The sequence below is a fragment of the Clarias gariepinus genome, chromosome 7 (genome assembly GCF_024256425.1).
Source record: "Clarias gariepinus isolate MV-2021 ecotype Netherlands chromosome 7, CGAR_prim_01v2, whole genome shotgun sequence".
NCBI lineage: Eukaryota > Metazoa > Chordata > Actinopteri > Siluriformes > Clariidae > Clarias > Clarias gariepinus.
The window spans coordinates 16511666-16537539 of record NC_071106.1 but is presented as its reverse complement, the minus strand read 5'-3'; the positions used below and the strand labels follow the sequence as shown (position 1 = coordinate 16537539).

The 25874-nt window shown below is 37.9% G+C and overlaps 2 protein-coding genes across 6 annotated transcripts in view; both read left to right on the top strand.

Annotated features, from left to right (window-relative positions):
* The first annotated feature begins 2546 nt into the window (after positions 1-2546).
* si:ch211-245j22.3 (uncharacterized protein LOC563798 homolog) lies at positions 2547-7148 on the top strand. Its single transcript, XM_053500399.1, has 5 exons — positions 2547-2689; positions 2928-3060; positions 4001-4150; positions 4365-4470; positions 5512-7148. The coding sequence occupies exons 1-5, from the start codon at positions 2619-2621 to the stop codon at positions 5664-5666; spliced, it is 615 nt and encodes a 204-aa protein (XP_053356374.1). The 5' UTR covers positions 2547-2618; the 3' UTR covers positions 5667-7148.
* A 1168-nt stretch (positions 7149-8316) lies between these two features.
* Positions 8317-25874, top strand: part of ppfibp1b (PPFIA binding protein 1b) — a 41798-nt gene continuing 24240 nt past the window's right edge. For all 5 annotated transcript variants that reach the window (XM_053500395.1, XM_053500394.1, XM_053500392.1 and 2 more), the window contains exons 1-2: positions 8317-8479; positions 23130-23214. In XM_053500395.1, the coding sequence (XP_053356370.1) occupies positions 23151-23214 (64 nt within the window). In that variant the 5' untranslated portion in view covers positions 8317-8479; positions 23130-23150. The remainder of the gene's footprint in view (positions 8480-23129; positions 23215-25874) is intronic.

Genomic DNA, 25874 nt, shown 5'->3' with positions numbered 1-25874 from the left:
GTCTTGTAAAATGGTGATTAGTTCACTGAAGACTGTTCCACTGGGGACACATGTAGTTCTTCCAGTTCCTCCTTCCATGAAATGCTTGGCAGCAGAATGTGGTTGAACATTGGATATGCGTCACTGCGTCTCTGTACAAGCATCTGAAAAAGTCACCAAGAAGCTGTTGTGATGGAAAAGGATTTCATCGATAACGCGTTCAAATCATTGTCTTTTTCTGCCCTTGTTTTCTAAGACACTTGAGTGTTTTGATGCCATGGCTGCTGCTGTGAACAGGCCTGGTTCTTGACAGAGAACGTGTCTCTATCGAGGCTGTCCTGTACAAAATGACTCTTAAATAAATATTAGTTTAATTTATGTTTGAATCATTTTTCCCATGGAATTCATTTATTACTTCATTTATTCATCTACTATACCGCTTATCCTGTATAGAGAGTCACAGGGGGCCTGCTGGAGTCTGTCCCAGGAGACTTGGAGTGCAAGGCAGGGTACACCTTGGACAGGGTAACAATCTACTGTATCTGTCAGGACACTTTAACTAATACACATTCACTATAGGCACCTATAGTACCAGTCATAAGTTTGGACACACCTTCTGAATCAATGTTTTTCTGATTAGTGATTTATTCCCTACATTCTGGAACGAAACTGGAGATTTCAAAACTATATGACACATATGGTATTAGGTCATTTAATTGGGTAAGAACAACAACAATATAACAGGCAGGTATTATTTTAAGGCATGTACGTCAGCTGTTCTGGAATAGTTCTTGCACAAACAGTACTATCCAGTGCATTTGCAAAACCCGTCAAACACCATGATGCAACTGGCTCTCATAAAGACCTTCCCAGGAAAGTGAGATCACAATTTACCTCTGCTGCAGAGGAGAAGTTCCTTTAGAGTCACCAGCCTTAAAAATCAGCAATTTATAAACAGCACCTCAGATTAGAGCCGTTATGAAGCTTTATAAGGGAAAGGTTGAATGCACATTTCAATATCAGCTGTTCAAATGAGATTGTTGCATATTTGGACGCCTTCAGCATTGCTTTGAAATGTAGAAAGAAAATTAAAAAAAAATCAGGACCATGCAAATAGCAGGTGTATCCAAACTTTTTACTGGTCATATAGATCAGTAAGTGCACGATCAATTCAATTACTAAAGTGGTTTTGGACATTTAAAAAAAAAAAACTGCAGATCCCAGAGAAAATCTACACTGTCATGATGAGAACAAAATACTCTACATGGACAGTTACATGTATTTAGGACTGAGCTAGAAACACTAAAGATTTGAAGCAGCACTGTATTTTGAAATGCATTTTTCTTTTTGTGTCACCTGCCTGTTAAGCACATGCGGGATCATTATGCATGTCGTGACACTTTTCCACTATCTGCATCTCCTCCTACACGATTCAGAGGAATTTAAACTGTAATTAAGAAGCAGAGATTACTATTAATAGCATAGTAGTATTTTCAGCGGCCAGGCAACACATCTTTCTCGAACGAATTGTGCATCTTGTTTTTATATTTCTCATTTTACGTATTTTATTTCAGGTTAAATCCTTTCTGGAAATCAGTTGAAAAATTTAGTCTTGCACAGGTTCGAGTAAATTGGTTGAAGATTGTCAGAAAAATGCTGTCTGGTTAAATTACATACTACTGTACCTCAGATTAAAAAACATTTGACTCATGTATATACTGTACATAAAATGAGATATATAGTTCTATTTATTGGACCTAAATGCCACAAAGCTGTTCGTTTATGATGAGATGAAGACATGGTTTGCCAATTATTGAGTGTTATAGCTTAGGACTAGTCCTTCTAGTCCCAACAGCACTTACACTGCTGTGGCCGAATGGGGGAAGATCTAGAAAGAGTAAATGTGATCATCAGAAAAACAAACAATCAGAACTAGATTAGTGTGATAAGAACAAAATACTCTACGTCCATTTATCCATCTATCCATCTAGAAACCTCTGTAGTCCAACTAGGTACCATGGAGGCCAAGAAGGACCATTGTGTTTATTCCCATTTGTACAACTGTGGTAGGATTTCCAGTTAACACACTCACTCATTCACACATTATGGGCAATTTGGAAACTCCAATTAGTCTAATCTGCATTGGTCTGCACAGTCTTTGAACTGTGGGAGGAAACTGAAGAAACCCAGAGAAAACCCATCATGCAAACTCCATTCACACAGACCCAAGGCAGAAATTGAACCCAGGACCTGAAGGTGCAATGCTAACCACTAAACCACCATGCTGCCAATTCTGCCCATACATATGATAAATCCCCAAGATAAATGGTAAACACTAATATTTATCATAACCTTATGAATTATTTCTTAATGTAGTTCTGGAAAGGTGTTGAGGTAAGTGTCACTACTTTAACACCCCACAGTCCAATCACAGTTTACATGCCCTTAAATAGAGCTGCTTTTGAGGTAATTACATTTAAGTGCCCCCCAACCTGCTTGTGCCCTCTGCTAAGAGATTACTTATGCCTTATTTCATGAGTGCAGGAGGGCAGAGTGATTAAGCTTGAGAGACGTAAGCTGGGCTTTGGTATATAAACAAGTTTGTGGTTGAGGTAGCTGATAGTGGAGCACAATCCAAAATGGGACAGGCGGCGACTTTACCCTGCAGAAGTGGAGGCACCTATGCAACAGAACTTTATGAGTGGTTTAGGTGAGGCTGAGATTTTATCAGATGCTGACATTGTAGATTTACAGTATACGAAACCATAGGGTGGGGATTTGAAGCTACTCTCTAACACACAGTTATTTGGTATTAATTCATAAGAAGTCTTAATTGAGCCTATTGACAGAAATTTCAGGATGCTAAAAATATTAAATAAATTTTTTTCATTTTGAGCAAAGTAAACTACAGCCACAAATTTGTACTATCATGTTGTTTTGTCTGACAGGAAGTTTTTAATCGAGTGTCCGAGTGGCCTGATCACCCTGCATGAGTTCAGACGCCACTTCTGCGATGGAACTGTGGGAACGGAGTCTGCCGAATATGCTGAGCAGATCTTCCGTACAATAGACAACAACGGGGTATGACAACAGACGCATCCTCATATTGACTTGGATCTGAGTGGCTTAATAGTTAGCATTCTCATCTCGCATCTCCAGGGTTGGGGCTTTGAAACTTCCCAGTGCTCTGCATCGATGTCCAAAAACATGTTGTAAAGTTTGAGACAATGCATGGGATAAGTACTGTAGTATAGGTGCTGGGTAGACAGCAATACAAGAATTATTTACTTAACTGTATATATATTATATATAAAAATATATATAATATATATATATATATATATATATATATATATATATTATAAATATATATTAAATATTTATTGTGGTATTTTTTAAATGATTTTCCATTTAAATTTAGTCATTTGAGAGACACCCTTCTCCAGAGCAACTTACATTTTTATCTCATTATACATCAGAGCAGTCAAGGGTTAAAGGCCTTGCTCAAGGGCCCAACAGGGACAACTTGGTGGTCAAGGGATATGAACCCATGACCTTTTAAACTGTAGTCCAACGCCTTAACCACTGAGCTACACCTGACACCAGTCTCTCTTGCCTTCTCTTGAAAATAACAAGACAAAGTAAAGAAGCTATATCATTGGCCTTAGATTATATGTAGCTTCTGCCCTACAAGTCCCTTGAAAAGCTATAATGAAAACATGCTCTAGATTTTGGATCAAGGTTGTGGTGATTTCTCTCCATTCAGCCATAAGGGCTTTACTAAGGTCAGGTACAGTACTGATATCCCCCCTGAGAGGTCAGGGCTTTAATTCATCCCAAATATGTTCGGAGGAGTTGAAATCCCCACTGGGCAAACCATGTCCTCATGGACTGATTTTGTGTTTTCAACTTGCGAAAGTCTTAGAAAAGATTACATATAGGTATAGCGGTCAAGTGTCCACAAACTTTATACCCAAAACAACCCCCATTTCTTTTCAATTCAAATTCATTTATGTAACAGGATGGATTCATTGACTTCCGGGAATATGTGCTGGCCATTAGCATGCTGTTAGAAGGCTCATCAGTGGAGAAGCTTCGGTGGTCATTTAAACTTTATGACAAGGACAAGGATGGAGCCATTACACGGTCAGAGATGCTAGACATCATGCAGGTGGGTTCCCTAGATGGTTTTGCGTCCCTACAGTACAGAGATTGGCCTTGATAAGATAAACATCACTTAATGAATGACAAGTATTAAATAATAAAATCAAACCTAGTTCTGACTCAGCATGATGATTTCTTTTTGTGAAAAGGATGTCAGGATTACTATTCTATTCTGTTAGAGGGCAATAGTGACTTTGTGAGCATTTCTTGATCGTTGGCAGGCTGTGTATAAGATGAGTGTTGCAGCATCTCTGACCGAACCTAATCCGCTGACTGCTGAGGAATGCACCAACAGGATATTCATTCAGCTTGACAAAGACAACAATGGTAAGATGGTAAAGACTGCTTTCTTGAAGCAAAACTGAATATCTTGTTTTTTTAATCTTTGGCATTAAAATGCAATGTTCAAGAGCATCCCAAATTTTTGTAATGTATAAAGGGCTCAAATTTTTGCAAATGAAGATATAAAATTGACATTTACCGTAGACTTAAAGCACAGAATACTGATGAGACATCTGAATGATGCAAACATTTTAAAGAAATCCCTACATCCATGAATGACTATCCCGGCTCGGAGCCCACTGCAATTCACAAATAACTTGTGGAAGAGATGGGAACTGTACACACAATCCTTTACAAACACCATTTGCTCATTACAGGCCCTCAGCTGGCAGTTTGTGCCATATCCCCCGAACAGTCCCGTCCTCACTCCAACCAATTTTCACATGTTTGGGCTATTATAGGAGTTCCTGGGAGGCCAGTGTTTCAGACATGAAGCCGGCATTCTGATCATGGCTCCAGGATACTAGGAAAACGTTCTACCTCGATGGTATCCAAGCATTAGTAAAAGGCTGGGATAAGTGTATTAGTGTAACAGAAGAACATATAGAGGGATTAAGGGACTTTTTAAAACTCATAACTGTGTTCTGTTATTCTGCAAAATCAAAAGTCCAGCTTTCAACTTGAATGCACCTTTGCAAATTTTAACCTTCCTTTCGTGACATGTTGGTCTCAGTTTCCTACATTATCTAATATGTTGTTTGACAACCTGTTGATAGCTGCACCAAAAAAAAAAAAAAAAAACTTACCTAATGAGAGTGATACACCAGCTATTTAGTGTTTTGGTCTGTTCATTCCTCTTATATAGTTTCTGTAATCTTTAGATGCTTCCTTAAACAACTGTCACATGAGTCCAGTGTGTTTCATTTCCATTCTATGATTCTACCAGAATCGAGCTAATTTCCTGAAATTTGTTTTAACTTATTTATTATTTTGTGAATAAAATCCATATATTCCTCTTACTTAACTTTATGTCAAGTCATCCAGTGTCAGCATGTAATGTAACAGGGATACTTTTCCTTTTCACAGCCATCATCACTCTGGAGGAATTCATTGAGGGGGCAATGGATGATGACTGGATAAGACAGATGTTGGCATGTGACCCCAACACTGTAAAAGTAGAGCGACCTTTTAAAGTTTCCTCTGGATCTAACGTACTGGGTTCATCCGAACCTTCAGAATAAAGGTTGTCTTATATTCTGGAACAGTAGAATAGTATTTTCTGACAGTCCAACTACACCACAAATCTATGTTGTTCCTCATGTAGTTTACTTAGGGCATGTTTAAAAAATAATAATAATAAATACAGCAAAGGCAGCATTTTCCCAGATGTGTAATGTGCAATTTAAAGTAAAAGTATTGCATTGTTAAATGTGTACGACTCTGTCAAAGTGCTCAGTGAAACCTTTGTGATGCATCATAAAGTTCAATTATTGATATTTAATATTTGATATAAAACAATGTAGAAACATCAAGACAATTCAGCCTTAAAATAAGAGTGATCATTGGGAATAAATATCAAAAAAGCATTTTTACTTGTTTCATGCATGTCAATATGAACATTAAAAAAAATGACGAAATTTGCTGCCTAGACAAAAAGTCACCATTTAAGAAGGATCAAATTGTTGGGCTGCATCAAACAAAGAAAACAACTAAGGAGATTTGTAATTAAAGGATGCACATGAAGCGATGCACGCATCATTGATAGTGGCCGTGTTAATGTTATGATCCAGAAGGAATTAATTTTTTTTTTTTTTGACAGTGTATGTTTAATGTGATCATTTCATACAGGCATTTAAAATTACTACATGCCATCTGTAGCTCTCACAAGAATCTAGCACAAAAATCTGTCTCTCGCTGCTTAAAATTTGTTACAACACTTCCCATGAATAATGAGTTGTACATTAAGAAGATATCCCTTTTTTCTATAATAATTCTTTTTATAATAATGTTTTCTGCATCAAAGGTGATCAACACGGCAAATTAGTTAAAGTTTCATCAAACACCTTTATTTTAATAGCTTCCCTGTTACAGACAAGACATGTCTCCTTTAGAAGGTCCTATTCAGCAAGCTTGCTTCTAAAGCCTGAAAGCCTGTCTCTGTCTTTGAGTAAGTGCTTTGGTTTTTTAAGGGTTGTGGTGATGCTGGAGCCAGTTCCAGGAACAATGGTTGCGAAGCAGAAACACTCTTCGAATGGGAGACCAGTTGACTGCAAGGCACGCTTACACATGTAGGTTTGCCAGATTAAATTCCAGGATTTTTTAGGGAGGTAGGACGAAGCCAAAGAACCTGGAGGACAACCATGTGGACATGAGGAGAACATGTGAAACTCCACATGTGTATTAACTTGAATTTAGAATTGAATTGGGAATGTTGGAGCTGTGAGACAGGAAATAAATCATGATCTGGAAAACAAGATCACAGAACGAAGACCACAAGCTCACAGAACCAAGATCACAAGATCAGAGGCAGATATGTTGTAAACTTGTGGGAAAGAGTGAAGGCCTCTGTAGATTTCTGTATTAATGCGAGCTGTGTTTTAATTTAAAAATTAGACCCTTTGTTGCCTCTTTTTTGCTATGGTGTCAGATAGTTTTACAGTGATAAGCTGAATTGTACACAGACACACAATAAATAAATAAATTCTCCGAGATTTGTGATAAAATGTATGCATGAACATTTTTGAGCAAATATGTTATAGCTGTTAAATTATTAATACTTTGCTGACTTTCTTTTTCAAGAACAACATCTAGCCTATGCATAAAATAAGAGGCTCTTCCCAACAGATTTTCAAAACAGCACGAAGATGTCTTTCAGCAGGCTCAGGTCAACCAGGTCAAGATGTTGTTAATGTTTTACCTTTTTTGAAGTATAATTCTGTTAATGGTAGAAAGGGGAAGATCAGTTTTAGATTCCAAACTCTTTGTCTCTGTGACAGTCTATACTAAGACTGACTAACAGCCCAGGATCTTTAGGAATCAGAAATTTCTTTGGAATTTTAACTTCTATGCATGATTATTGACAAGTGTATTCCAGTATGAAATGGAGAGGCATATGAAAAATTAGTCATAATATTAATTCATCCTATCCTGTGAGCAGGGTTGCAGGGGGGCTGGAGCCTATCCTAGGAGAGCTAGGCGTCCTTTATTAATCCCAACGGGAAATTGCATAGGGTGCAACCTGAACAGGATGCCAATCGCAGGATACACTCACACACTACAGGCAATGTGGGAACGCCAATTAGCCTAATCTTTGCATTGCGGCAGGAAACTGGAGTACCTGAAGGAAACCCACCAAGCATATGGAGAACATGCACAAAGACCTAAGTTGGGAATCGAACCCTCATTCCTAGAGCTGCTAGGTCACTGTGCTGGCTGGGGTGGGAATTGAACCGTAAGTTAGAACCTATATGGGCAGCCACCAATTTCCCATGCACAAAAGTTAAGATAAAATAGGATAAGATAAGATATACCTTTACTAGTCCCACACTGAGGAAATTTCTATGTTACAGTGACAAAATGTGCAAATTAAAAAAGTCAGCCAGTACAGTATATGAATACAAAAGAAAAGAACCATACAATACAATAGTTACACTTTCAAACAAATTGCCCTAGGTAATATTGCAAAGTTGAAGTTGATGTTATTGCACAAAAATTTAAGTTCGTTCCCTTAAACCACCTGTGTGAAGCTATGAACTATGGAATCACTTGAGTCGAATCCGTCTCATCATACTCTAAAGAGGAGTTCGAAAGAATCGATTCGTTTAATAAGTGAATCGTTTTTCCTCGCTCGCGCTCCGGGGCGGGATGAGTCCTGGTCGTGACGTCACCGCCTTCCCGATTCATTGTCGACATGGCGCAGGCGGAGCGGCAGCGCGGACGCAGCACGGCGCAGCGAAGCTCGTGAAATAAACGACAACAGCCAGGACGACGCAGAAAGTTCCAGTCTCACGGGATAATTTCGCTTCATACGGTTTAAACTTCAGTGCGGCTTTCGGTAAGTCGTCCCGACTCTCAGCTGAACGCCGTGTACAGATTCCTTCTCTCCGAAAACTTGTTGAGTCTGAGATGCGAACTGCAGACTAACATCGGATGTCGCGCGGGTTTGTTTGTACAAGATGGCAGAGTTAAAGTTTGGCCTAATTGATCGAATTATTTGTTACAGTATAAAAAAGAAGAACGAGTTAAAGTTGTGAGATATTCAAGCTGCTTGGCTCGGAGTTATTTCCGTAGCCCGAGGGGACTGAATACAGAAAACACACCAATTCACACCCAAACTCGACATTAATCCCATGATCCTGAGATCTGACTCAGTGTTCTCTCTCTCTCTCTCTCTCTCTCTCTATAGCATGTTCATGTTTATAACGGTGTAATACTCCAGGATTTACTGGCTCTCTGCTGGCTGAGCTGGGCTGTGATTCACTTCCACGTAATCAGAGGAACAAGGCACGCTTTCTGCAGCTTTTCCATCATTTACAGAGGAAAAAGTGTGTAAAGTGTGTGTAACAGCTGTGCACAGGGCTGAACACGACTTACTAGACTCTAGACTCTGTGAAACTTTTACTTAGATATGTGCCTTCATCATTAATACAGATGAAAGACATGAGGGTAGATCTGTGCATCTAAACATACAGATGTTTTTATGCAAAAGGACTCTTTCAGTACAGATTTCTTTCATAAATGTTATCCAACTATTGCAATTTGTTTGCAATAAGTTAATTAAAAATGACCTGAACTTTTCACAAATAAAATACATTTATAAAACGTTTATAAACTTTTTTATATGTAAAAGGTTTTTTTTTTTGTAATAGTAATTAATGTGTGTATAAAGCCAATTCAGTTTAAACAGGTTAACAACTATAAGAAGCCAATAATATATATAATACATGGTGTGAGCTCCATCATTGTAACATAAATACCACTTTGAGAGCCACTGATTTGAACACATTTAGATAGATAGAACTTTGTCATTGTATAGCACAAGCACCCGGCAAAGAAAAGCAGTTTAACATCTGCCAATGCAAATAGTAGTGTGTGTGTGTGTGTGTGTGTGTGTGTTTGAAATTACAGAAATATGTCAACTTTTCAATGATATTCCAATTAGATGAAAATGATGATATTTCAATTAAAAGTTGACTTATTTCGGTAATCCAGTTCAAAAAGTGAAACACGTATATGCATTCTTTACATACAACCAATATATTTCAAGTGTTTATTTCTTGTAATTTTGATGAGTATGGCTTACAGCTAAGGAAAACCCAAAAAGTAGAATATTGTGAAAAAGTTGAAAGAGACACCTGGTTTCACACTATAATCAGCTAATTAACTGCAAAGGTTTCCTGGGCCTGGTTCAGTCGGCTGGCTGCTTACATTTTCTTTATATAATGCAACCTAAAGGTGCAGGTTAAATAATTATATTTACATATATACAATGAATGCAGTAGATATTATATCATACAGCTATGCAGTAAATTTGTGCCATAGCTATATAATAAATAATGTGGAAAACGGATATGAACGAGAATATAAGCAGGCAATATCCATAAAATTGAGGATATGTGTGTATGTTTTATATATAAACACATGGTGGCGTAGTGGTAAGTACTGTGGCCTTGCGTTTCCAGGGTCCAGGGTTTGATTCCTGCCTTGGGTCTGTGTGTGTTTGGAGTTTGCATGTTCTTTCTGTACAGTGTATATAAAGGTAACATGTATATATTAAGGGAGTCTAGGGATATATCTACAGTTATGTACACACAAACAAATGTATTTGTGTGGTGTGTGTGTAAAATAGGAAGAAAGAAAATAAATTTTGCCTGCAGATTTAAGTCTAAAGTCTCTGAATGATTACATTTTTAGCAACAGTCACATCTGTCATCAAAACATCTGTATCTGTCTTCACTTTGTATTTCATAGGACTTTATGTATAGATTATATAATATCAGCCTTCAGTAGTTGTTGCAGTTCTGCTCTCTCGTGGTGATGGTAGTCCTGCTTCATGCCTGTGTTTCTGTAAAGAATTTAATGAGTTTTATTTTGCAGTGTGCTATAGATAGAAAAGCAGTCCATCTTCCTACAGTTGCAGTTCTGTGAGGCTGAAATAACTCGTATTCCTCTGTCTGGAAACACGATAGGCTACTGATTTACTGCTTTTTAAATAACAGCAATAGTATCGAGTAATTGAGTAACAGTAAATGATATAGTGCAATCATAGAGTCTTAAGAAATATATTTTACATAGATATTATTAGTTTTTCAAAATATTTTCCACTCTTTTTCACCTCAGCAGCATAAATCTTGAAATCCTATAAATATAGTATAGTGGTGGAAACAGCATTGCTTAAGTACTGGCGTTTGCTGCTTTTGATAGAACAAATAGTCATGGATGATTGGTCTTTGGTTTACTTTGCAAGTCCCGTCAGAGGAAACTCTGCCAAGGATCAAAACCGGAAATCACACCAGTTTATGTTTCACCCCCCGTAAAGTGTGGCGCCAGGTCCAAACCAAAATAACACTGTGGGTTATAATTAAAAACTACACATGTAAGCACAGATCACATGACACATTTGGGAATATGGTGATCAAGATTCCTTCATACTTAAATGTTTCTGAAATCTACTAAAACAAACAGAGTTAGCAATGCTGCTGTTCTGATATTTGATTTTTACAATGGTATGAAACAGCATTTCTGCTCTGGCATGCGTGACTTATGAAACCTGCCTGCAATTTTGTGTTTGCGTGTGTGTGTGTTTTTTATCCTTTTTCTTTTTTTCCGGTCACCGAGTCTGATAGCTTCCGAGGAGGAGGAGTTTATACAGTATGTACAAAGTGTAGTGTAGCCTAGAGCTGCTTGGATTGATGCAGCTCCAAAACCATTAAGATTTTAAGGAAAATATTTTCTCATAGGAAATTTTTGGAGGAGACAGAGAAGATGATGCAAGGAACGTTTCCTGCTGATTTGTCATGATACAACTACAATAATATTAAAACTGATGTGTCAAGAAAACTCCACCTTTGAAACATGTTAAATATGCCGGTGCTAATTTGTTGGTTGGTACTGGATTTTTGGGATTCCACTGAGAGTTTTTTTTATTTTTGTTTTTCAAACATAAGTGAAAAGGGTCCGGTCTTACACATTTTTGCAAGAAATCAGCACACTGACTCCAAAATCAATTTTTAAAAATGATTATTTTTTAATTTGTAGTTATTCACGTTAAAGATGGTAGTAATCTAAGCGGAAATCGAACCCGGACCCGGGGAGGTCAAGGCCACAGTGCTAACCTCTAGCCTACTGTGCCGCCTTAAATTACTATTATTATTATTATTTCCCCCGGTTTTCTTCCTAATGTGTTTCCTCCGAACCACGTAAATCCGGCCGACTGCATCTTTTCAAACTGCTTGCTTACGCACTGTTGGGGGCGGAGTAACATCTTCAAAGAACAGCGTTATCCACTCCTTCTGCTTGCGTGGCGCACAGAGGCCCCTGATTGGCTGTAGAGCTGTGATTAATGTGGGACCGCCAAGTACCTCTCATCCCTCCCCTCTGAGAAAGCTTGGCCAATCAGCTTCCTCTAGGCCTCCGGCTGCAAAAGGTTACAGTATCACCCGGGAATCGAACAATCTTCGGATAGAACAAAAAAAATTAACAAAACCTATAAAAATAAAAATAATACTAACAGAATCGCACTACAAATCGAGTCAGCATCTTGGTATCACCTTAATATCGTATTGGGTGGTCCCTGATGATTCCCATCCCTAACGAGCAGGTACATGATTAGCAATGTGGTAAGCATTTAACTGAAATGAAAAACAGACCAACATTATAGAAACTTTTTTTTTTCATGAAAAAATAAATCTTTGAAGTATTGAGATTATTATTCAGGGTGAATTGTAGCTTCAAAGAGCAGAATAATTTTTGTGATTATTTTTAACACCCCAGTGCCCACAGAACCCACAAGAACACTGTGGTATGTAGAGTGTTTGTTTGCATACAGACTGGTATTGTAGTAAACATAGCCGAAGTAATGTGTAGCTGTAGCGGTGTGTGACTTTAAATTTTTGTCTGATGTTTATATTGGAAAGAAGTACAGAGAAAATCATGATTATTAAATTAAATTCTCTTTGAGAATTAAAAATAAACCAAAGTATATATTTGAATGCTTTCTGATTAGTAGGGAGCTCTTGTTCTTCACATCAAATTTCTTTTTTTTCAATCAGTTTTCTTCTTTTCTGTTGTTCCTGCGGGTTCGTTTTTTTGATGTAAAATTCCTGTGACCACATGAAGCTGGAATGCACAATATCCCTGCATGCTGTGGTCCAAGAATCTGATAGAGTACTATGCAGTGCCATGTGATCGTGATGGCCAACACAAAGAACTTGTTATTATCATTGTGTTATCGCCATCCATGCCTTGGAACCATTGTGTTCCTGCCACGAGAGGAAATTCCACCCAAGAAAGAATCTGCAATGCAAAGTGATAGTAGAAGTCTGAATGTGTGTTTGTGAAACAGAAAACTCATAAAACATCTCTCTAAGCAGTGAAGTTCAGAGAGCACCTCATCTTTGGACAGAAACAAAACTAGCCTGCTTGGCACAAAGGAATGCAGGCAGTGTTTGCATGTTGACACGCGTAGCTAAGCTGTGAGCTTCACTTGTAGGGTCGTTCAAAGACGTCTTTTACATGATCTACTTGTGAGGCTAGAGGAACACTGTTGTTCTTTCATATACTACACAAGTCTTATTTGTCATGCATTTCTTTTTCAGTTAACGTAAATTTATACGTGTGTATTTCTTCTTAATCATGCAAGCAAAGGGAGGCAATGCTTATTTTCCTGCTTCACTGACCTTGTAGACAGCAGTTTAGTATCTCATATAGTTTTTCACCGAGAAACAACTAATCTTTTAACCAGTTTTTGACCTGGCCTTGAAGTTTTCCCATCCGCTGAACACTATATTTTCAAGAGCAGCTCACAGTTTGCTGAGAACACACATCATCATCAAACACCATCTTTTCGCTGGAGTTGATTTTATTTATCAAAATGATGAGCGTTTTGGGTGTAACACTGCCGTAGCAATGCAATCTAATCTATTTCCTGTGTTATGAAATGGCTGAATATACAGTACTCATGCTTAAATTCTTGTTGGCATGCTGCACTTGCTTACGGCGAGTGATGTTGAATTCTCAGTTCTGATTGGTCAAAAGGACTTGTTGAGTTTTCTGTAACAGAAGCTCTGACAGTAGTTCTATTCACTCATTTCTATTAATGCATTCCTTCTAATATTGTTCCTATAGCAATAGCCTATTCACAGGGAACCTCAGTGGTGAACACTCCATATAGTAGAAAACTAATAATAAATTGATTAAAGAACATTTTGTTATTTAGCAAAGTTAAATTAGTTGGTTATTTGCTGTTCAGTGACAGTGCATCATTCTGTGCAACAAACATTTATTAATCTTATTAACTTTAACGGAAGATAAGGGGGACTTGCATTGTATGAGCGGAGGTAGGGGAGATCAACTGACTCCATTAATTTTTGTTTTCATTTAGGAGATAAGATGTTACCCTTTCTTTATAATCCTGCAGGTGACATGCTCTAAACTACATTTATCAGATACCTTTATCCAGAGTGGTTACATTTTTATCTTATTATACATTTGGAGGTTAAGGGCCTTGCAACCTGGTGATTATGGGGTTTGAACCTGGGACCTTCTGAACTGTAGTCCAATGGCTTAACCACTCAGTTACCCCTCACTAATCACACAATGCGAACTAATTACATGCTATGATTGTGAAGATTGTTAAAAATCTGAAAAAATATTACTTTAAATCACAATATTTATAAAATCATGATGCGTCGCTATACAAATCCAATCGGCACCTCTGTATGGTCATAATATCTTTTTGGGTGATCACTGGTGATTCTCATCCTACTTTTTTATAAGGGTAGCAGTAGCTCAGTGATTAAGGCATTGGCCTATGGTACGAAAAGTCCCAGGATCAAACCCCACCACCACTCATCGTCAAGTAGTGCTGGGTAAGGGTAGCCAACCTAATTTAAGAGATAAGTTGTTTCATGGATATTCTATCACATTCAATATAACTACAAAGAGTTAAATAGTGCAACAGCTTGTTTTTTTGGTTCATTTCTTACTTAGAAGTTATTTAGAACATGACCATGTAATTGGGATTAATCGACTGAGGTAGCAAAAATTGTCTTAAATCACTGGGAAAACTCCTAATGTCAAGCCTACAAACTTACCACCCACCGTACCCCAACAAAACGTCTAATCATACCTAATGATGCATGTTTTATAAATTAAAGTTGTGATCTATGTCAGACTGCTATGGTATAAGAGGAATAAAACATGTGATCAGTTTTGGTGTGGTAACATTAACTCCACTTAGTGTCATTATTTATGCCTCACATAATCATTGCTTGTGTTTATTATATACCTTTTGAGCAAATTACAGTGAATACGTTCACAGTATAGATTTAATTTTGTCTCCATGACAACATAAAATCTTTAAAGGAAAGAATTTTTCAGAAGCTGGGATTTTCTTATCATTATCTCTTTTTAAATGTTTCTCTGAGTTGCTGGATGACAGACTTGAAAGTCTCCACATTCAGGGACAGAGTGCACGAACCTCACTTTAACACCTCACCAGATGTGGTATATTTTTGTATTCTGGTTCAAGACTTTTCGAGGTAAATTCTGATATTGATAGTTTCTTGAGTTCCACATGAAGAGCTGTATTTATGGGATTTTGCTGTAATAAAGTACAGTAAAGGGACTGCGGGTCATTGTTGTATTTTCTAGTCGTTAAAGATGAGTATGTATTTAAGAGTTAAGTAATAAACAATGTTAAAACTTTTCCCCCAGAAAGTAATAAACAAGCAAGACCAATACATCTTTAGATTCATTTTCAGTACATTGCTTTGGATTGCTCCTGTTACTTTGCCCCTTATTACCGGACAGATTTTATTAGAACATTTGCTTAGCTATAACATTTAGCTATGTACTGTATGTAGCTCTCTTTTTGACTACATGATGCAGTTTATAAAATTCTAAACACAGATTCGGAATCATTGACTGTTAAAAGGTTTTACATCTCGAGGCGTGTACCATTTTATTTGTGGTCCAGACAGACGTCTGGACGTCTCCTTTTTGTTACAGGCAGGCAGTTTAAAAACTTTCAAGATCTTGCTGTGACTTTTTTTTTTTCTCTTATTTGAAGATGTTTTCAAGTTTAATATAAACAACGATTTCTGAGGAACCCTCTAGACCAGATAGGCTACCAGGCCTGACAGAATTTTGCCTCAGCTTAACTTTTCTTTGTTTTGAAGAATGTCAGTAAAATACCAGTTTACTCCACACAGTGTTTCCTGTGTAATTTTGAGAGGTGCATAAAGACTGCACTCTGAGCGCTCGTGAAGCCATTTCAGTGCTTTTACTTAAAGAATTACCTCAGTCTCAAAAAGCGCTGATCTGTTTGGGCATTTTGAGCCACTGGAATGAGCAAAACTAGTAGGTTAAAGTGGGGGGTTAGGTTGGATACTCTTTACGTGGATTTATTTCCGTTTGATGTGGTGCGTGTTTGTGGGTGGTTTCTATGAAACATCAAAAGTGAAAACCATGAGCTGAATGCTGGGTGTCACCAGTGTGTTGGAGTGTGTTGGACCAGCTGTTTAAATACTGGGTGGCAGAATATTTCCCCCCTAACCTGGAAAATCACAAGCTGTCCTGTGAGGAATAATATTTCTTATGCACACAGGAAAATGAGCATGAATATTGCAGCTGTCCAACACTTGGTAAATAAGCAAACTCTCTTGCCTTTAATTTGAGCTAGTTTGCTATAGGGTGTGTGTACCGTGCAGGGCATCGGCTAACTCTCCTGTCTTCAAAACGGACTTATGTTTTTGCTAGCCAGCACACAGTTCAGCTCACAGAGCCAGAAGTAGTAAGCTTGACTGTTAACATTAGCAAGCAGGCTAAACACACACACACACTGCTGAGGTTTGTTTTTCCTGAAAGATTTAAATGTTCCCTGATATTTATACTGACTGTTGACCAACTGTTAGGATCATGAAGGTTGGCGGTTTGCATCCACTACCTAATTTCTGCCTCGACTTTCTTCCTGTTGCTATAAAATTAAACAGAATTCTTGGAAAGTTTAGAAAAAGCTCTATCTCAACCCTGCATTTTAACTTATAATTATATTTTATGCCTTTTCCCCCTGAAGCAGCACATATTTAAACCCAGAATGCAGTGGTGGAGGAATGTGGAGCTCTCAAGAATTTTGGCACCCATCAATAAGAAGAAAAACAAAAGATTGCATAAAATGAACATTACACACAATGATTTCCCAGGGGCGTTTGAATCAAATCAAGATTTTTTGATGACGCTTCTTGTAAATGAAGGTGACAACTTCAAGCACAGTACGATGATGAGACTTTCTGTCCGCAGTAAAACATTTGAATGGTGCAAACATTTTAAAGAAACCTATACGTGTGTGAATGATGGTCGGGTCGCTCAAAGTCCACTGCAGTCATTCAAACATTCAGAATGTTTGATCTTTAAAAATCGCCAGATTACTTGTCACAGAAGAGACATATCTGTTTGTGGCAACTGTACACACAATCATTCACAAAACACCCCTGTACAGACCTGACCTCGCTTCAAGCCATTTTTACATGTTTGGGCTATTAAAGGAATTTTAGGCAGGCCAGCATTTCAGGCGTGAAGCTGGAGGTTTGATCATGGCTCTGGCGTACCTTGCTGGTATCCAAGCACCAGTGAAATGTTGGGATAAGGGCATTGGTGTATAGTGCATTAGTGTATAATTGTGTTCTGTTTTTCTGCATGATTAAAAGTTCGACTTGAATATATCATGGTTAATCATGCTGTTACTGCTTCTTAAATGTGTTCCTGCTTGCTTCATGTACAGAAATTTGCCACAGAAGTTGAATGAATCCAATAAATCCCATCTTGTTACTGAATGTGACTGCACATATTACTGAGCGCTGGGGAAGGAAACCCATCGCTCTCGCGTTTGACCGAAAGCGCACCGGCTTTGCTTTGAATATAGCGATTTGCACTGTTTATTGTGCAACTGGCAACCCGTGTTGTGTAAAAAAGTGCTGCATTCCGATCTGTAAGTAGTTCCTGAGAAGTAGACTGTACAGGGTGCAGGAAGGGCACACTTTAAAGTATACTGTGGATCAGAACTCACAATTGGCAATCCATTGCTTTTCCTGTTGATATCCCGAATGTGAAGACCTGAAATTTTTTCTACCTGAATCTTGTCAACCTGAATTTGTGAGGTTGAAAAATATTGTATTTGTAACACTTTAAAATATTTTTGAACAGCAATTTAGTAACTTGAAATTTTTACATTTTCATTTCAAATATACAACCACAATAAACTGCAGTGCCAAGCATTGTAAATTCTGTAAGTATTTTTTCAATTTAGATGAAAATAATTTTTTACTGCAACAATGTTTTGGGGAATTTTGCCACTGTTATACTATATACTGTTTATATTATTCCATATGATTACTCCTCTTTATGAGAACCTTATAAAAAACTATTTAGGTCATAACAAAAAAGTATTTTCATAGAATAATAGGTATAAATAAATCATATTTTCCTTAAGTATAGATACAGATGATTGTTGATTTGTAGGAATCAGTTCATGGATATAAAAGTCAAAAAGCAGTTAATAATAATATTATTAAGGACGTTTAGGGATGCAAGAAAATTTTTAAAACAGTTTAAAAAATTTGTTATAAATAGTTTTAAAATAAACTGTTAAATGCTACTTTAACAGCTCCCCCAAAAAAACATCAAGCATGTGTTAACATGTGTTAATATAGCAGATTAGCCCAAAGTCCAACTTTTTGCATAGACCTTCATGAGTTTTGGCAACAAAAGTGAACTGTATGCAAGTATAAGCACCTGATACCCTGCTATACATCATGGCGGTGCATTACGTATGCCCTGGGGCTGTTTTTGTGACAGGCGGTTTTAGGACAATTCTGCTAGTGTGAATTCTGCTCAAAGGCTATTTGGGGCTAACACCTGGTTGCCTCTGACAGGAGGTTTCAAAAAATATGATGAGCTAAACATACTACATCAAAGCCAATAGAAATAGTTACAGATACACAAAATCATTATTTTTGCATTGACTTGTGTCGTGTCCAGATTAGAACCCTACTGAGATCCAAAGAAAGGAGCCAGCATGCACGAATGTAATGAAATAAAGGAGGCGTAAATGTTTAGCGGAGTGGAACAAGCTTGCTTTATAAGTCTCTGCCATCTTATTAGACAGGAAGGGACTCAGTGGTGTTATTCTCTCCAGGACAAGGGCACTACCTGTCGTTAAAAAGAAAAATTAAATCTTTAGAGAATGGTACTTCTGTGTTCTTGGGCTATGTGCCAAAAGAACCTCCCAGACTGCACCCAGTAGTCTTTCAACAGAGTGCCCTGTGTCCCGGTGCAGCAGCCTGAATGCTGTGCCAATAATTTAGGTAAATGACCCAATTATTCTTTACAATCCCTGGCCAATAGTCGTGTCCTGACTCCGTAGCCTAGGGAACAGCGGACGAGTGAAGAATCATCCCACTTCCCCCTCTCCAAAGATTGCCTGTGTTCCTGGGCACTAGAAAAGTCTCTCAGTAAGCCTGTGTGGGCCACTATAAACATTTTATTGAGCAAGGTTAGGTTTAAGAGCTGTTTTAGAAGATAATGCTAACCTCATGATACCCAGCCTTTTATTTTTGTCAACTTGATGATGGCAAATGCCACTCTGTACTGTCACATCATGGTTTAAAAGAAATTTTATACACTGCTTGGCCAAAAAAAGAGTCGCCACTTAAGAGCGGTCAAGAAATTAATTAAGGGGATTTGAAATTGAGTTAAGAAGCCTACATCACATTATTAAAACCTGTAAGCATAGTGGTGAAATGTCAACTTTGCATAAGAAATGTGGTCGCACATGAAAAAAAAATATGAATGGAGATCATTTAAACATTTGGTTAAGTTGCATTATAAAAAAAACAGTCAGTCAATAAACACAACAATGTTAAATAATTGAACTAAGAACATTAAAACATGCACAGTACTACAAGAATATTCAGGACTTGGACTAAAAATCTGTGTGGCCATCAGAAAATCACTCTTTTCCAGAAAAAAAATTCAGTTCACTAGGGAGCTTTAAGATTTACTTCAGAGCATTAGAAAAAGATCATGCAGTCTGATGAGTACTGGCGGACCCTATTCTAAAGTGATTGGTGACTTCAGGTAAGATCGGAAGCACAGGAAGCGATCTACCCATCATGCATCTGGATGCAGTGTTATGATGTAGGGTTGTTTCAGTTGGTCAGGTCTAGGTTCAGCAATGTTGGGTGGCAAAAATGAAGTCAGCTGTTATCACATCTAGGGATTTTTTTCTGACAGCAGGGACATTATTCCTGGGCTTTGACTGTGCAAGAGCACATGAGGAATCATTGACTCATGAATTGGCAATCACATTGCAAGCTATAATCACAGCTAAAGGCTGTCATGCAAAGTATTAGTATATGTGACTTTTTTTATTGTTTTTTTGACCAGGCAGTGTAGGTGTACAAAATCATGTCAATTTGTAAGTACATAATAGGCATCCATTCATTTTAGAGGAAAAAAAACAAAATTGTTTTCCAAATTACTTTTGCATTTAATTAGGAATTTTAAGATGAACTCATATATTTGAACATGCTGGGGGTTTTTGTCGCCACAAGCTGGCCAAATTTGTAGGAAAGAGAGAAAGCCCTCAGGAGCAGAGAATTTCGCTGAGGCAGCTTTTGGCAGGTGAGAAAGATCCAAATATAGTCTGTGGCTGTCATGTAAGGCCAGATGTGATCTCTAATGTGAATACACGTCTGGACGCTGAAAAGGTGCAAACAGGGCTACACCCACAGGCTTTCCCTATAAAACCAACCTCAGTTTCCTGTAGTTTATGCACTTTTAATGGCTGCTGGACAAATGCATCATTCTTCAGCATGGATGCTTAACTTGGGCTTGGCTTTCAACAAGATTATGAGCTTGATATACTTTCAAACAAACAAAAAATATATAAATGATTTTTTTTCCAAACAACTTTTAATAACTCGAATGTAAACATTACAGGTATTATAAAGTAACTCTCTTTGACTAATATGTTAATTAATTATGTTTCAGTAAAATCACAGTACAATTACTCTGATACTGTTCTAACTAAATTGCTGATTAAGTTAGGGCTTTGCAATTAATCAAATTTCGATTTCGGGTCTCAACGATCACAAAAATGGTGTAATTGAAAAAAAATAACGATTATTCACTTTTTTAAAAAGTTTTTTTGACCTGTGTTCTGACGTGCGCACATCCGCACTTTCCCCCTTCCAGAAGCCCGAACTCTCTCACTCTATACTGTCAGCGAAGAAGTTGCGTATGTGGTATCTGATCGCATTTAAAAATCAGCGCGAGTGAAAATGGTAGAATATGAGCAGCCACAGAAGTCTTTGGTCAACAAAAGAGGTAGAAGCAATTCTGTTGTTTGGGAACAGTTTGGATTCGAAGAAGCGGACGTGGATCAAAAACATTGGGTGCAAGACTTGCTACGCGGTTGTGTCGGCCCCGGTTAGTAACACCAGAAATCTTTTTAGCTATTTAAAATTTAAACACAGACCGACATATGACCAACTAATAAAGAAACAGAAAGAACGACGAACAACCCCCACAACATCCTCGGCAACACAGTCATCCATTAAAGACACGCTCTTCAGTGCAACTCCGTTTCCATCCAGCTCAGAAAGGCACTACATTGTTGACCTTGTTTGCCTTTACCTGCTTTATCTGTCTTAATCTGTTTTAAGGAGAATTCACTGTTCTGTTCAATAAATGCAACATATTTCCAAAGTCAATAAGTAATCGTATTAAATAATCGTGATTTCAATCATGACCAAAATAATCGTGATTATGATTTTTTCCATAATCGAGCAGCCCTAGATTAAGTGGTTAAATACTGTATATTCATTCTAAGGACGGGAATCACTGGAGCAGTACCTTTGTACCGATTTAATTTGTATTGAGATTCTGTAAGTATTATGATTTTATAAAATATTCATATATATATATATATATATATATATATATATATATACACAAAGGAATCGCAATACAATACATCTCTCATACATTCTCACAGTCGGTTTTAGCTGATTTTCTTTGATTTTTCTTTTTATGGAAAAAAAACATGTATGTGTAGACTTTAACAAAAATATTATGGCAGCTATAGCTCACAGTTTTATTTCCTGTTGTTTGCTAGCAAGTATTATAGAAAATATTTTGCCCTAGAGTGAACCCGTATGTGGAAGTCCATGTCATGTAAAGAGGTTGCTTCAGATGAAGTCATCACTGATTTATATACGGCAGAGACAGAGCAAAAGCAAGAGCTGCCTTCTAACACCCACTTCTACACTCGTTTCTGTCCAGGACTGGCTCCACATAAACAAACCCATGGTCCATTTTTCTAGTCGATGTTTAGTTTGTAAGCATGTATCAAGGAACTCCAAGCCATCAGGGCTTAACATGTTAGTTCTTGCAAGTGAAAATGTTACAGTGCTGTACTTTGAGGTTTACTAAAAGTCAACATCTTTATTTATACTAAAGCACATGGTATAAAATCATAAACTATTTTGCCAGTTGGGGGCAGCGCCAGAGATGATCTCAGACAGCTACGGCAGTTTATAACTTTTGGATGCCATGCTGGCTGAAGTCTTTGAAGGACATGGCACACTACATGTGTTTACATGGTCCTAATTGTCCACTAATAATAGAAGTAATAGCCCAGTTTGATCATGTAGACGCCTCAGTTGGACCCAATTTGGTGCGATCGGATTACATTTTCAATCTGAATGAGAGAGGAGGTGTAAACCTTCGATAATCAATTCAATAAGTAAATATTAGCCATGCGAACACTTGATCCAAGTAATTTTTCTCTTGATGAAATAAGTATTTTTTCTCTGCATTTTTGCTATATGTGAGAGTAACATAAAGAAGGAAATTCCTCAGTAAATTCTGAGAGAACAACTCTCTCTCTCACATGAACCTTTTCTTCTGTTTTCTATCCACTTGGTCTCTTGCTCTCTGGAGGAACAATAACTGGCTTACCTTTTTATATGTAATGAAGCATATCACCAGTAACAGATGAGACAGATTTCTTGTAATCAATAAGCTAACTTTAAAGTTGGGAAAGGACTTAGGTTCTAAAATTCCTTAATATAATGCTTTGTGCATGTAAATGCATATCAGAATAGCATCCATTCCAACTGTTAAGGTGGAAAGTCAGACGTATTTCAGGCAGATTGAGGACATATTCTATATGTAAATGTAGCTACTGATGGAAAATTAGCTGTCATGAGCTTGCAGTAACCAAACCAAATGGTTGAGCAACAAACTAGTAGCTATAGCTTTCACTGTCTATAAACCTATAAACTATAGTGTACTGTAGTTTGTTTTTCTCTTATGACAGATCATCATACGACAATATACAATCATATAACATATCAATATAACAGTAGTGAAAAAATGTATGTGATTTATTTTTAATGATCTTTTTCTTTCCATGGTTCCAGGGTTAACTAAACAGACTAAAGATGATGTCTGATGCCAGCGATATGTTGGCAGCTGCTTTGGAGCAAATGGATGGCATCATAGCAGGTAATATTTACTGTATATACACACACTTAAAGACGACACCTTGTGTGGACACCTGGACCTCACATGCATATGCTTTACTGTTTTAATGACCTCCACTTTTCTTAGAAGGCTTTCCACTAAATTTTAAAGCATGGCTGTGGGGATTTGGGCTCATTCAGTCACCAGAGCATTAGTGAGGTTAGACTCCTGCATTAGTGATGTCTGAAACGAAGACCTGGGGTGCAGTCGGCATTCCAGTTTATCCCAAAGGTTTTCAGGGCTCTGTGTAGGCTACTTGAGTTCTTCTACACTAACTTTGACAAATCACGTCTTTGGACTTTGCAGCATATACAGTGGTGTGAAAAACTATTTGCCCCCTTCCTGATTTCTTATTCTTTTGCATGTTTGTCACACTTAAATGTTTCTGATCATCAAAAACCGTTAACTATTAGTCAAAGATAACATAATTGAACACAAAATGCAGTTTTTAAATGAAGATTATGTTATTAAGGGAGAAAAAAAACTCCAAATCTACATGGCCCTGTGTGAAAAAGTAATTGCCCTCCCTTGTTAAAAAATAACTTAACTGTGGTTTATCACAGTTAAAAGTTCAATTTCTGTAGTCACCCCCAGGCCTGATTACTGCCACACCTGTTTCAATCAAAAAATCACTTAAATAGGAGCTACCTGACACAGAGAAGTAGACCAAAAGCACCTCAAAAGCTAGACATTATGCCAAGATCCAAAGAAATTCAGAAAAAAATGAGAACAAAAGTAATTGAGATCTATCAGGCTGGTAAAGGTTATAAAGCCATTTCCAAAGCCTTGGGACTCCAGCGAACCACAGTGAGAGCCATCATCCACAAATGGCAAAAACATGGAACAGTGGTGAACCTTCCCAGGAGTGGCCGACCGACCAAAATTACCCCAAGAGCACAGAGACAACTCATCCGAGACGCCACAAAAGACCCCAGGACAACAACTAAAGAACTGCAGGCCTCACTTGCCTCAATTAAGGTCAGTGTTCACGACTCCACCAAAAGAAAGAGACTGGGCAAAAACGGCCTGCATGGCAGATTTCCAAGGCGCAAACCACTTAAGCAAAAAGAACATCAAGGCTCGTCTCAATTTTGCTAAAAAAACATCTCAATGATTGCCAAGACTTTTGGGAAAATACCTTGTGGACCGACGAGACAAAAGTTTAACTTTTTGGAAGGTGCGTGTCCCGTTACATCTGGCGTAAAAGTAACACAGCATTTCAGAAAAAGAACACCATACCAACAGTAAAATATGGGGGTGGTAGTGTGATGGTCTGGGGTTGTTTTGCTGCTTCAGGACCTGGAAGGCTTGCTGTGATAGATGGAACCATGAATTCTACTGTCTACCAAAAAATCCTGAAGGAGAATGTCCGGCCATCTGTTCGTCAACTCAAGCTGAAGCGATCTTGGGTGCTGCAGCAGGACAATGACCCAAAACACACCAGCAAATCCACCTCTGAATGGCTGAAGAAAAACAAAATGAAGACTTTGGAGTGGCCCAGTCAAAGTCCTGACCTGAATCCTATTGAGATGTTGTGGCATGACCTTAAAAAGGCGGTTCATGCTAGAAAACTCTCAAATAAAGCTGAATTACAACAATTCTGCAAAGATGAGTGGGCCAAAATTCCTCCAGAGCTCTGTAAAAGACTCGTTGCAAGTTATCGCAAACACTTGATTGCAGTTATTGCTGCTAAGGGTGGCCCAATCAGTTATTAGGTTCAGGGGGCAATTACTTTTTCACACAGGGCCATGTAAGTTTGGATTTTTTTTCTCCCTAAATAATAAAAACCATCATTTAAAAACTGCATTTTGTGTTTACTTGTGTTATCTTTGACTAATAGTTAAATGTGTTTGATGATCAGAAACATTTAAGTGTGACAAACATGCAAAAGAATAAGAAATCAGGAAGGGGGCAAATAGTTTTTCACACCACTGTATATTGTGTGCTTGGAACATTGTGGCAGTTTGGTCAGGTGTCCACAAACTTTTGGCATCAGAGTGTATAAGTTTTATTATTACGGTTGACGTACATTGCATTACTTACAGTCAAGTTCAAATATAGTTCAACAAAACTAACAAAAAGATTTCAGTTCTCTCCAAGAATTTTTTCTTCCCCTAAACCCTTAGTTTTGTTTATGTGAACAACTGTAGTACAGTATCCACACTGGATTTAAAAAAAAACAACTTTAACTATCATTATAGTGACATTTGCGAGTCCTTGATGAGTGTGAACCGGCGTATGAAGTAATGTAGGTTTTTATCCCAAGTTAATTATATGGTTGGTGTTTCAGGTCAAAGCCTGTTATATTATATGACGCCCTGAGGCCATCGTAACTGTAACCTTTATCTGACCTGGACCAGAAATATAGTCTTTATATCCCAGTGGATGGATGGGCATGTCGTTTTCGTTTCAGTTTTAGACAATTGTACCTGACTGATATCCTAACAAGGCGGCACGGTGGCACTGCAGGTAGTGTTGCTAGGTAGTCATGGCTCCAGGGTCCACAGTTTAATCGAGCTCAGGTTACTGTTTGTGTGGAGTTTCACATGCTCTTCCTGTGCCTGCATGAGTTACCTTCCATTTCCCGAAGCATGCTTGTTGATAGCGTGGCCACAATTTAATTGCCCCTAGTTGCCTCTATG

Coding starts and splice junctions, on each gene's coding strand:
- si:ch211-245j22.3 (XM_053500399.1), top strand. CDS start 2,619: ATGGGACAGGCGGCGACTTTACCCTGCAGAAGTGGAGGCACCTATGCA. Junction 2,690..2,927: donor GAACTTTATGAGTGGTTTAG/GTGAGGCTGAGA, acceptor TTTGTCTGACAG/GAAGTTTTTAATCGAGTGTC. Junction 4,151..4,364: donor AGATGCTAGACATCATGCAG/GTGGGTTCCCTA, acceptor GATCGTTGGCAG/GCTGTGTATAAGATGAGTGT.